The sequence below is a fragment of the Dermacentor andersoni genome, chromosome 3 (genome assembly GCF_023375885.2).
Source record: "Dermacentor andersoni chromosome 3, qqDerAnde1_hic_scaffold, whole genome shotgun sequence".
Taxonomy (NCBI): Eukaryota; Metazoa; Arthropoda; class Arachnida; order Ixodida; family Ixodidae; genus Dermacentor; species Dermacentor andersoni.
In genome coordinates this window covers 47,882,304-47,896,265 of record NC_092816.1, presented here as the reverse complement: position 1 = coordinate 47,896,265, position 13,962 = coordinate 47,882,304, and the positions used below count along the sequence as shown (strand labels likewise).

At 46.7% G+C, this 13,962-nt stretch overlaps 1 protein-coding gene across 1 annotated transcript in view; it reads left to right on the top strand.

Annotated features, from left to right (window-relative positions):
* LOC126548573 (uncharacterized) overlaps window positions 1-13,962 on the top strand; it is a 243,978-nt gene that overhangs the window by 47,433 nt on the left and 182,583 nt on the right. The window contains exon 2 of the mRNA XM_050196812.3: window positions 6,440-6,520. Coding sequence (XP_050052769.1) covers window positions 6,440-6,520 — 81 coding nt within the window. The remainder of the gene's footprint in view (window positions 1-6,439; window positions 6,521-13,962) is intronic.

Below are 13,962 nucleotides of genomic sequence, written 5' to 3'. Positions count from 1 at the left end.
GTATTGTAATATCTCAGCTACCAAGACATCTGTGAAAAGGTGCGCTTTTCTGCTGGATTCTTTTCAAGAGGTCGCTATTTATCCATGGCTTTCTGTTTTTACCATTTCTGATTTTGAACTGTTGTAGCGGAAAACCAGTGTTGTAGCATTCAACGAAGATCTCCAGAAAAGTGTCATATGATTTATCTGGATTTTTTTGCACATAACCACGTGACCAATCAAATTGTTTATTTAATTCGCATAACATAGGTAGTGATTTATCATTAATACTTCTATATCACGAAAGGGTTGCACGTTTATCTTTAAGGAACAGGCTTAGCGTACACATATAAATAGGTAGGTGGTCACTAAGGCCTGAGCCCAATATGCCTGCACTGTAGTCGTATTTCTTTAGGCTTGTTATACAGACGTCGATAGATGTGGAACTACTGTGAGTAACACAGGTAGGCTCTAAGATAGCATTTTCACATCCATAGGACGCTATAAGGTTTTTCAAATCAAGCGCATATAAATCTTCACCCATCATATTAATGTTCGCATCTCCCATGATGAAATATGTTTTTTTTTATGTCATCAAAACAATGCAGAAGTTGTTCCAAATGGCTAAGAAAATGGCGCTTGTATTCAGTTGAGGGTCTGTATACTACAGTAAGCAGAAATTAATTCGTTTCTATTGCTAGGCATTTTATGTCACCATTACTCGTAGAAAGATCATCAAATATTTGCGAGGAATGTTGCGGTTTCAGGTATATAGCTAACCCTCCTCCTCTTCTGGCGTGATCCATTCGTACTGCAATGTGATTGGTGAACTAGGGGGACATGTCAGTATTACACAGTCATGTCTCTGTAAGCAGTATTGCATCAAGGTCTCCGTGAAAGAACTCAAAAATAAATAAATATCTTCCTTCCTATTCTTAATACTTCTTATATTTTGATGTATTATGCTAAAACCAGACATAAAACAAGCATCACTACTCATCGGTGCTGTTTTTTCCTACCGAGAAGAAAAAGAAAAGAAATTTCCCCTCCTTTTCCTCTCTTATTTCACTTGACGAGATGTAAGTCAGCCGTGCTCGTTATCCGGATTACATCAGAAGTTTCATGTTTGCGTGCAAGAATTTTTCCTTCACTTGTCCACACACACTTCCATATTGCGTTTTTTTTTTTTTTTTTTGCTATGATTGCCCCAAGGAGTTGCTTACTCTGTCGTGTCACGTGCTCGTTCACGTAGATGGCACTTCCCGTGCCCGTGTGACCGAAGTCAGTCGAAACCGCCTTCTGTTTCTTTGATTTCACGAGCAGCGTACGTATTACGTTTTGTGCGTGAAATGAACCGTACAACACTGTCTCGTTCATTCCTTTTTTTTTTTTTTGCCATGGACATCCTGTGGCAGATGTCGATATCAGCGTCAGAGATTGGCTCGCCTACGAGCTCACCTATCTTTTTTACCACGACAGTTGAGTCAAGCTCCACTGGTGCACCTTTTATTTCAACATTGCTGCTGTTCTGGTTGACCTCCCTGCCTTTCCTATCCTTGTTCTCTCTCTCTCTTTCTCTCTCTCTCTCTCTCTCTCAACATTGTTACTCCTTTGGTATTGCTCAAGTTCGTCGATTTTATTTTCTTCAAGCCGTTGATTTTCGGTCTTCAGTTTTTCATTCTGCGAAACTAGTGTTCTTTTTTTTTTCGGCTCTAAGTGCCCTGGTATCGGTACCTATTTTCTTCTCGTCGTGACACGTATCGCTTCAGAATTTTAAGCTTTCTTTCAGCGGCCTTATCTCAGCACGTATATCCCATTGAAAATCAGACATCGGTGTTGACATATCTTTCTTGTCACCCTTACTCATGATAAGAAACTTCAATCAACAAATTTCAGAGTAAAATGGGTTGTGCGGCAGCGGCGCAAGAAAGCAAGGAAACTGGCACGCGGATCTCTCTTGCTTACCTGCAAGGGATTGCAGATGTACAGTACTTTTAGTCGCCCGATCGCTACCTGCACAGCTGCCGGACTAAGCAGGAGACCAGAAGAATTAGATTATGGGGTTTTACGTGCCAAAACCACTTTCTGATTATGAGGCACGCCGTAGTGGAGGGCTACGGAAATTTCGACCACCTGGGGTTCTTTAACGTGCACCTAAATCTAACTACACGGGTGTGTTTGCATTTCGCCTCCATCGAAATGCAGCCGCCATGGCCGGGATTCGATCCCGCGACCTCGTGCTCAGTAGCCCAGCACTATAGCCACTGAGCAACCATGGCGGGTGACCAGAAGAATTCAAGTGCTTTTAAAGTCAGCCGAGGATCAGGTCGACAGCCTTCTTCGCCGAATCCAGGATATCTCGTTCCGGCAATCAAGCGAGCTGGGACGAGGCGCCAGTTGTCGCTACACTGCAAGGGATTACAGGCGTGCTTTATTTAGTCGCCCAATCGCTTCGTAAACCGCAGCCGGACCGCTACACACAAACATCCGCATTTCGCTGCATGAATGGCGGCCGTCGATACGCTGCAGCAAGAGTTTATCGTCGAGTATATAGTCATCCTCTACACAGCGCAAGGCTCCTTCAACGTGCGCTAATAACAGGCACCTCTTTGTTCGACGGCTTCCTGCGCCCTCCCTCGATTCCCCTACGCGTTTTCATTACTATAGCCTCCACCTCGTACCCGAGGCAGACTGATTGCCACGATAAGTCACGGCCAATTCATTTGTCCGCGCTCATTTGAATAAGAGCGGAGAAGCCCCCCCCCCCTTGTCTTCGTACAAGGACAGCCGGAGCGGGCGAGTAGAAGAGGCGCTCCCGTCTTTACGCTCTATATATATATCCGGCGTACCCAATACCACGTGCACCCACTGTTATCACTCTCATATCTATCTGTGCCTTTGCCTTTCTCAGAATTCTCACGGGCATCTTCTCTTTCTACGCCGCCCACTCAGCACACTGCCTTCTATTCTCCATTCTCGGTTATAACGCACTGCACACGAAGCCGGCCACGTATGCTCTTTGTTCTCGGGAGGTCTTCGAAAGAAAGAGCTTGCGGGGGGAGAAAGCGAGCGAATGAACGAGACGCTCGAATAAAGCGCGGACGAAGGGAAGCGTTGTATCAATAAAACACGAAGCAGAGGCCGTAGTAGAGGCTGTAGATCTTTGTATAGAAAGTAAGGTGGATGGGAGAGGGGCGGGGGAGGGCGTGGTTGTTCTGCGCGCGGAAAGCAGATCAAAAGGTCGCCGCGGGCCAAAACCAACCTTGGCAAAATGTAACGCGGAGAATAAAAAAAGGGGGCGTGCGGGCGGGGATGGGAGGCAAGTGGAGGGGGGGGGGGGTCTTTTAATTAATTCCGAGAGTTATTCTATCGTCTGTGAGGGGCGCCCGTAATTTGCCAGCGCCGCCGTATGAGTTCTCACTGCGACGACGCCATGAAGCGAAGAGGAACGGCGGCGTGGGATGGTTTGCCGTATCGCCCCCCCCCCCCCCCCCATCCCACTACGCCTTCGACTCCGCGGACGCCCTGTGGGTATTCGTGCACGCCCGCCCTACCAAGTCATTTACCCTTGAACAAACGGCGCAAAGAAACAAAAGCATGAATCATTCGCACGGGCAGGTGCATGTTTGTGTATTGGTATACGCATACAGCCGTGGTCAGCGATCAACGTTCGCTCGCTGCTGCGCGGGTTCGAGTTAGTTGGTGCTAGTTACGTAGTAAGACGTTAGCCTATTCGAACGGGTGTCCCGCGGAGTGTGCCTGTCGCGCCGATAGCGCGGAGGAATGTTGGCCTTAATTGAGATAATAAATGGCCGGTGAGCGTGTGTACGGCCAAGTTAAAGAGAAAGAACGGCGAAGGAGGGGGGGAGGGGGGGGGGGGGGCAAAAGGCGAAGAAAGATGGAAGAAGATCAGAACGAAAGAAGGAGAGGCTGCGAGAGTATGAAGGAGAGAGGAAAAAGGGAGATCGGGAAGAAAGAAATCAGAAGCGGAATGGCACGACGACGGCACGATTGCTCCGAAGCAAACACGAAAGAAAGAAAATGTAAGAAAGTAATTACGGCATGGGAAAGAACGAGAGAGGCGGATAGAAATTAAGAAACGAGAGAAATTAAGGAGACGAAGAAATGAAAGAGGAAATACGAAAAACAAAGGACGAAACGGCACGACGGCGACACGATGCCTACATCCTTAAAAGCAAAGAAGGTAATGAAAGAACGAGATGGAAAAAAAAATGAGAGGCAGAGCGAAAGGAAATGGCCAAGGGAAAAGCGCGAACGTAAGAAAATTGAAAAGAAAGAAATAACAAGAGAGAGAGAGAGAGAGATGACACAAACGTAAGATAATAAGAAAGAAGAAAATTTCCGCCCAGTGTAGATCATTTTAACTTGAGAGGTTGGGTGCGTGCACCGGATGGACTGCCACCTTGGGTTTGGGCTATCAACAGCAGGCGCGCGCTCTACGCGTGCGAAAGTGTTGACACAAGGGAGCGGCCAAACATTTGTAGAAACGACGGGATTCCTTGAGGTTCCTCTTTCAGTTTGTTTCTACAGGCCCCTGTTAATTACGCGCGGAGTGGTAATAATTATAATTTGCAACGAGAACGCACGACTCGACGCAATTATTTGTGCAGGAAATCTTTGGCAGGTAAGGGAACCATCTATAAGAAACAGTGAAGTTTGTTCTCTTTCTTTCTTTCTTTCTACATTTTCACAGCAGCGAAAAAAAAAAAAACTCATATCGTTGGAGTTCTTATGCCAGCTGTCACATGCTCGGCGTAAATTTCTAAGGCGAAGAAGACCGTCTCGATAAGTTCACGAAGCGACAAAATACATGAGCGCATCGCGTTTGACACGTACCATCCATCACGGGCCAGGGAGGGGAGGAGAAATTGCGGCAGCGCATGTATATCGAATCGGCTTATAGTGTAGCCAGCCAAATAAGCGCCGGTGCCTAACTCTGTTCTCTACAGAAATTCAAGCGTTAAAACTACGACTGGTACCTCAGTAACCTTGCCGCAACAAATGTAAACGCGCTCGAGTGCATAATTAATTTATGAAAGCGAAGCTTACTTTGCTTTCATCCCTGCACAATAACGAAAATAACGCCCCCCAGGGTGTATTTAATGTTGAAAGACCATTTTTCGCATCCTTAGCTGTATTGAAAGTTTCGAGAATGGGTGTGCTCCTTAGTAGAACATACTTAGTATACACCCTTTCAATGAATTTCAGCGTGCTGGAAGGGTGTTCGAATAAAAGCCGTCGCTGTAAAAAGAAAACGTGGCGTTCATTTCGACAAATAACCCACTGGGAGAATGGACGCAATTTCAAAAAAAAAAAAAAAATGGCGCCCTTTTATATTGGTGTATTAGTTCGCTCAAGCACTCTTGTTTATGGATGTAAGGCGGTAGGTTATAGACACTGGAAAGCACTCTTAAGGGTGCAACTTTCTTGTGCGGGCTCTGACGCGTCTGTTCGGTCGGTCTCTCACCGACCAAAGTGGGCCGATCCCGGAGGCAGTGTATATAGTAGCAAGCTGGGCCTATCCAATGTGAAGGATCTTTATAGGGGATTTGGTGAGAGGTTTGTGAAGAGGTGACAGGAGGTATAGAAGGCAATCGAACGGCGCAAAAGGCGGCAGGGAGTAAAGACGACTTATATATGCAGTGCTTACGCTAACAGCCATCGTTTATTGCATGTCAACTGCATTCTACCGGAAGAAGAATCTCTGCAGAGATGATAAAGAAACACTCGAATGCCAGTCATTTGGCAGAACAGTGTAAAAAAAAAAAAAAAACATAGGCGTTTTTAAACCAATTCTAGAAAACTACGTTCCTAGGATACTACAAAGAGCAACGTGCCCGTGAAACAAGCGATTTTTTCTTATATACCAAATTTGGTGATTCATGTTTTGGCGTGCCTTTTGTGTCTGCGAAATTGCTGACATTGCTGCGAAATTCGCTAGTTATCAAATGCGTGTGATAGCGTGCTTTTCTGAAAACAGTGGCCGGTGATGAATTGATGTTTTTGTGATCTCTGCGCACGTTCTCTCTCCTACACATTGCAGTTGATGTCAGTAAACTCTGGTTATTAGTCCGCGTTGTGTCTGTCGTGTTCACCTCGCCCAGGCTTTCGCGCTGTTCCGATTCCCTTCAAGACGCGCACCAACCAGCCCAGTTCAGCAAACTCCCGAGAGGAGGCATGCGGTGATGAGGGTGATTTCATAGGGGAGGGGAGGGCAGGTCGGACGGTGAAAGTTGCGTGCTGAAGCCGCTGCTCAAAGGAAATTCCAACCAACTTGAAGCTACAACCCTGTCATCGATGGTTTCTAACAGAAATTTTCTCTTCGTAGAAATGTTTTCCCCTTTGCGCTCACTGTATCTTGTCGAAATTCAAATTCGGGAATTCGGAAAATCGCGCTTTGTTTTAATTTAGCTCTCTCTTTTCTCTCTCTCTCTTTCAGTACGTGGGAAGCTTCGACGTCTCGGACAACGACGTCTGGGTCAAGCCCGAGCTCATGGAGGCTCAGCTGTTCCGCATGAGGGTGAGTGAGGCAGATGCGACTGCCGCGATCTTTCCCCAAATCGTTGATTTTTTATTTATTTTTTTGTTCTGGCTGCGTGGTCTTCTTTCTTTTCTTTTTCTTACACTTGTCTCGGGCTTTTCGATAATTTGTGTCGGTATTCAAGCATGGCCGTTACCTGCAGTCGTATAGAGACCCCAACAGACGGCGTCTAAGGATGGACGCGAAATGATGTGAAGAAAAACCACTGGATCAAAAATTATAACGTATATTTTTAATTAAGTAAACAATCATTTCGCGTCCTGTTGAACAAGTTGTCCCAGTAACAGTTATACGGTGATACTGCGTTATATACCTCTTGGGTGCTGCATTTGACCATAATAAGCGCAGTGTGCGTGTTAGATGTCGCGTCGTACGAGTTGTTGGGTACCATAGACCTTATGTAATAACGGCAGTGTGCCTGCGACAAGCTGTAAGGCCGACGATTTAAAAAAAAAATAACAATTCCCCGCCACCTGCTTGTCCGTCGGCTTTGCCAAGGAAAACTGTTTTGTTCTCTGCTCTGTAACAAATTGTGACTTGTAAGATATTATTACGATATCGTCGAGCGATGCTCAAGAGACGAGCCGCCGCGAGAACGACGACGAAGTGGGTCCGTGCCCTTGGCGCGAGCGAGTGTCGGCCTGGCGGTCTGATGGCTCCAGTGTAAATAGCCTGTATATAGCCTCTTTCATCTGTGTCTTTCCACACGTAACATTCTGGTGGAGGTGCGGGGTAGACTGACAAGGGCGGCAGGTTAGGCGGATTGGTACAGTTGCAGTGTGACGGATGAAGGGCTCAGGAAAGACGGGGACTGTGTATAAAAGAAAAGAAATGGACGTCACAATCGCGTTGGACCTGACACGGCGCCTCATGTGACGTCCATTGTTTTTCTTGTCTTTCTTGCGCTCTTGGCCCCCTGTGAACGCATCTGACTTGGTGAGGCCCTCCGCGCGCGTGCGCGAACTCGCCACATCTATCCATTCCCCCCTAACCTCCTCTTGATCTCCTCTTTCTATTTCCCCTTTCCCGTCCCACAGTGTGGGATAGCCAACCAGTGTGGGATAGCCAACCAGAGGCATGTCTGGTTAATATCGCGACCTTCTTTCTTCCTTCCTTCCTTACTTCCTTCCTTCGTTCCTTCCTCCTCCTCTTCCTCCTCCCTCCTTGCGCTCTTTTGACACGAAAAGCGATTCGTGCACAAGTACAGTACTTGAAGTGCACCGGCCTGAGAGCCCGCTTATAGTAGTGTCCCTATATATTCTAGCATATACGGGAACACCAGCTTATAACGCTTTCGTGCGCGCTCTCACGTACACGCCGTGCTCACTACCTTCCTCTTTCCATTCCCCTTTTCCTTACCCCCAGTGTAAGGAAGCATACTCGGCGCTCGTCTGGGTGGACCTCCCTGCCTTTTCTCTCCTTGCTCATTTCTCTCTCTCTCTCTCTCTCTCTCTCTCTATGTTGCGCTGTTTTATCCAGCGTCCGTTTCTCTTCTTGTCTTTCTTGCGCTGTTCTTCCATCATGAAAATATCACTGCCTTCTTCACCAGGACTGCGCATGACGGAATCACGTTTATCTTTGAAAAAATAATAAAGGAATGAAAAAAAAACGAAAAAGAAAGGAAAGTAACCGACCAAAGTAATATGGATCGGCGCACCTCGTACGGGGGACAATCAAATGCGGCGGTTCAGGCAAGTTGTTACATGTACGATTTGGTGTGGGTTTTGGGTGTAGTGGAACGCTTTACGAGCACTTGCTCTTAGAATGTCCAACTCTCGACAAATTAGTCACTCTGTGCTGCTGCTGAAGAAGTTGCCGACAACGTTTTTGTTTTTTGTTTTTGCTCGAACGCAGCTCTATGAATTCATTTTCCGAAACGTATAATTGTTGAACTCTGCCCGAAGCCCGCAGTGCTTACTGTTGCTGTGTGCCTTCCTCTTCTTTTTCCTTTTTTGTCTCATTCATCATCTTTATTCTTTTTTTTTTTGCTTCCCTTTAAGCGGGTGGTTGGGATGTCCCTTTCAGAAGAAAACCGCTAGCCCGCTTCTTTTTCTTTCTACTATATGTAAGCGAGATGCACAAGCGTACACAAGGAGGTCAATGTTTTGGTAGTTAAAACCATATGACTTTCATTTAGTTTAATTTTATCTGAGAAATTACAAAGTTTGCCCGCAAGGCTCGGCAAAACGAGGGCATGAACTTCCTGACCGTGGCTTTCGCCTCGCTGACAGCCACTGCATAACAGAGACAATGGGGACGGAGAGAAGCATATAGCGGAAAATTAATTATGTCGAGTTGAAGTGTAGGCGTAATAAGAAAAAGAGAAAAAAAAATGAAAGTGGTCGAAAAGGTAACTTACGGCTGGTCGGAGGCGAAATGCAGGTATGGGTTCGGCTCCCATAACAAATAGAAAAAAGGAAAGAAAGAGAGGAACGGTAGACTTCAGCGAATTCTCCGCTTCTGAAATCATTTACTGCGACATCAGCGGGCTCTCACTTCGGGCACCGCAGTATTCCCCAAAAACGCTTCTTTGAGACGCACACAATGCCGTCCTCGCGCGCTGTAGCGTCATTGCGTGCCCGGCCGTCGCCTCCGAGATAGTGCGCCCTAACGCTCAGATAATGGTTGGCGCACAAAACCTCGCGCAAATCACAAAACCGCGCGCGTTGGTGCGGTGCTTATGCCTATGTCGAAAGTGGATTACCAATCCTGCCGACGATCATTTTGGTCATGAACGTCCTTTATGAGCGTTATCGTCTGGCTGAAGTGCACTTGTAAGGCATCTATTGCAGTTTCTTCGTTTGGGTCTCTTGCCTACGGGTTTCCCACGGTCTATACGCAGCAAAATGATTAAGAACGTATAAATTGGCACGGTCATAACCCGGTGCAACAAGATATTGGATACCGTGAGATTTGAAATCGAATAAGTACCTGCTTGCTGCTCAGTTAACAAAGCAGTGTTCAATAGTTGCAGGCACGTTACAAAGGCGACAGTCAATATACGAAACGAATTTATCTTGTTTTCCGAAGCCATGTCCTGTCTGGCAAGTTTTCCCTATCTAACTTGTAAAAGAATGTCTGTGGAAGTAGAAGCTGGACATTTTACGGGCTCTTGCAAGTACTTCGTGTCCTGGTAACCCGATGTATATTGAGAGATGACATGGCGGGAGGAACAGCATCGATTTGGTGTTTAGCTTCTCCATTCTAGTTTTTAGTGCGATAGACGGTTGGTTTGTGTGATGTTAATCTTCTCTGTATGAGTTGGTCATTTCCCCGTCGTTGGTTAGGACCATGTGGCTCGCAACGCTGCGTACAGTCCCTGTAAGTGCACTAGTTTTCACATTATAATCATTGCCTCGAACGAAAATAACAACATAGCTGCTGGTCACTGCGTCCGATTCCAAACTCCACGTGGCAGCAGCAGGGTCGTGATTTCGACCCCTACTGAATAGCAGTTTGTTTTTCTTAGCAATGTGGAGAGGGTCAGGCTCTAGGATGAGGAAGTGGCCTGAGGACGTCACAATAACGACGACGACGATGACTCGACGACGGAGTCACGGAGAGGGTGGACGGACAAGCTCTCACGCTGTAGCAAGGAAATTGTGCAGAACCCATCGACGATGACTGTCATATGCAAGCGAAATAGTTGTATGTACTTCTATAGAAAGCCGTTCTCTTCATAAAAGGAATGATCTTACTTATTCTCATTTTATGTAGAACATATTGCAGTCCGTAGACCAAGCAGGGTGGCATAATGCTATTAAAGAGGTGCATTTGTTGCACTGGAGATATTTATGCAGCGTTTGTTGCCTCATTCCGTAGTCCCGGGGTGAACAGAGCCTGAAACCGGCCCACTTGAAGCCATACATATAAGCCGGTTCGTCACACACGTGTTGTCTCCAGCCGCGCAAACGGCGGCGGTGGAGTGGGACTGCCATCCTCCTCTCCCGCAGCCGCCACAGGGGGAGAGGGTGGTGAGAAAAGAGGAGGACTGTGCTTCTCTGAGTGCCGTACGCTGCGGCCACTTAAACCCTCAAAGACACCCCGAAGCTCTCGCGCGACAGAGCGTGCGTCTCAAAGAGCTATAATGGACGGTGACCAAACCCAACGCCCTATAGGGTGGCGCCCTCTGGGTTTAATATTCAGATCTCAAAGGCCATGCTTTTGCCGGTTGAGTGCGGCGGAAGCGATTTCCGGAGCCGGAAACACGTCGTAGGCGTCGGGTTTCGAAACACGGCTGCGTGAGAGCGCGCGCGCTTAGCATCGGCGCCGTTGTATCGGTCGCTAAAGTCCGACCCGTGCACAACGAAAACGGGTGAAAGAGCCAAAGTAAGCCGTTCGCTTTAATATAGGCAAATAACAACGTGTCTTAGCAGGCGAGGATAAGGAGCTTCAGTCGAACGCCGTTATAACGAAGAGGTTGGGGCCTCCGAAAGCGTTCGTTACGATTACTTCGTTGTAAATGTCGCGCGCACCGCACAGCTCACAGTGGAACCGGGACAGAATTAATCCTTCGTTACGCGCGTTATTTCGTTGTATAGAGGCATTCGCTGTAGAGGCGCTCGACTGTCATACCGCGTACGCGCAGTCTCGCAACTGCCCGAAAGAAGCACGCGCGCCCCCACGATTCCTGTGCAAGCCTAGGGGCCGTCTCCTCTTCAGCGCAATGCATTCCCTTCTTTTGTTTTCGCGCACAGCCGAACAGACGGCGCGGTGTCGTTCTGTCCACGCAGCGCGACTGAAGGTCGTCGTTGTGCAAAGCTAGACGCAACCGTAAACCGCCTCGTGACGGTGGTTGTCGGTCAAGTTGCAACCCCAGACGCAACTGCCGTGCAATGGCGGGCCCCGGCTATGTCCACGTCGTGACAGCGCAGCCAATGCAGCGCTGCATTGCAGCGCTGCAATGCAGCGAAATATACTCTCCAGGCGCATATTCAGTTTCTCGCCTCATTCGCACGCACAAAAAAAAAAAAAAAAGGAAAGAAAAAGAAAACGAAAAATAGTTTTCGAAATAGTTCATTTCTGCAAAAAAATCATCGAATGCAGTACTACATGGCTCCGTGTGAACATCTTCAGGAAACGCTGAAGTACAGTTTTCAGTGATCGTATGTTCTTTCGAAATACATTTTCGTTAATTTATCGGCAAGTGGTTGATTACTGGAAGAGGCAGGTGCACACTTTCGCCTTTTCTGTAAATTTTCGTGCCGAGGCATAACGCCGCTACGTTTGTGTGACGTCACGGATTTCAATGTATTTTTTCCTGCTTAGGCAGCTGTTCTGCCATAAAAGTACTCTTATAATCTCTAAGTCTAATATTTGCCTTAGTAGAATACGACGTGTTCCATCCGTACCGATGAAAAACAAAAATAAACAAGATATCTCGGCCTGAACAGTCACCCCTTCCGCTAATAAAGTCAAGTGGTGTCATGACATAAAACAAGAGAAACATTTAGATGCTTGACTAATCCGAGTAGATTTAACGTAGATGCCTATTTAGGTTATCACTCGTACCAAATGCGAATTCGACCTTGTTCCTTTTTATTTTTTATATCCTTTAAAAGCGTCTTGTTGAGACGCAGTTGAAATGTAACGTATAATTTTTGTTAGGGTAGTGTCCCTTCAATCTTTTCACAGCTAGAGGCTGACGATCAAACATCTCTTCCTGTTTCTTTCTTGCTCCCTTCTTTCTTTCTTTTTTTTTCTTCACAAGGTTGTGGCAATATAATGTGTTGACAAACTTTCGAAAAACGTAAGAAAAAATAAATAATCAAGAACGTGGCAGCTTTCTTTTCGGTGGGTCTTCATTGTCGGGCCGACTTTACACGTGCATCGCTTCGCCCAGCTTCCCCGCATATGTCGTGCGAATTTTCGGTGTCCCTGTAATTTCTCGTTCGTTTGTTTTCAGTTTTCCTTCGCCGACACCCATTGTCGCGGTGCCGTTCTTTCGCATTAAATTCACGCGCCCCCGCACCCAGCGGCGCCTCTGCGCGGCTGGGTGTAGCCGGAACCCTGACACAGCGCATAGCCTGTGGTGACGCGTCCCGAACAATGATACGAAGCGTCCGACGGTCGAGCGAACAACGCGATCGGTTGAACAAAAGAGCGGGTGAAAGTCGTCGCGATGGTTGGGTTGCCGAATCAGGAAATGGAAACGGCGAGAATCAGAAAGGGTTTTCAGCTTAAAGGGGGCTCCCGGCCGCCGAGCAAGTTCCCCCCGACTCGCTCTATTCCGCCTGCCGGAGCTGCAGCTTGCCTGCAATGCGCCCGCGTTACGAGCGCACTAGTTCGGTGCAGTACTTCCCGAGCTCGAACGACTTTCCGAACGGTATCAGCAGTAAATAAATAAATAAATAAATAAATAAATAAATAAATAAATAAATAATATAATTATTAATTAAATAATTAATTACAGATAAATACTAATTCTATGCACATGTTGGAGTCTTTGTGAAGCGAAGCTTTCGTTAACTGGTTAATGAAATGTTATGCAACTATAGATTCTATGCGTAATTGTCTTTGATGTCAGCTTACGCAACGTGTAGTCTCATGCAATGTTTCTGCGCCGCACGCTCAGATCGCAATTTGAATGTAATGCAACCTTTACCACCCCGTTCACCAGCTATACCGAAGTACAGCTACATGGATATACACAAGCACTAGAAGACGAAACGATGAACGAGAACGAAGCGGCGCTTCCAACAGAATAACATTATATATATATATATATATATATATATATATATGGAGCGGTACAATGGGCACGTAGTCATCATACTTGACTATCGAAAGATCAGCAGTGAAAACGTGGCTTTTGAAAACGTCACGCAGCATGCGTTGCACGCTAGCGAAGGGCGGCAGCAGTCCTGAGTTTGCTGAATACAGAGGTCCACTGAACGCTGTTTCTGAAACACGCGTGATAAACGCGCTAGTGTTCGTTGCGCATGCTAAGCGGCTCCATTAACCCTATTCTTATGACGCATAAACAGACTAGACCCAGAGGCTGATGCTTGAGTGCGCGCATTCATCCATGCTATGCTATAGCTGGTAAGAAAACACGAAACGTGCATCAGTGACCGTCATTTTTTTTTTTTTTTTTTGAGGCCGATAAACTAGATAAGCCTGCATTGCAAGAAAGAAGTCCGCATGTGCCGATAATTGTGAACTATAAAATTCAAACAGCGCTAGACGACAGGACCAGACGACAGGACCATTCTGGTCCTGTCGTCTAGCGCTGTTTGAATTTTATAGTTACCATGCAACACCAACTCGCCCAATCCGCTGCCCTTCTGCAATTGTGAACTGTTGATAAAAATATGAGATAGGAGCTTCCGGTAGTTCAGTCGTGGGGGATGTAAGTACAAGGCCTGTAACATTCCCCTTTTCCTACAGGATCTAACAAAAAAGTTTGATTTATTTCAGCC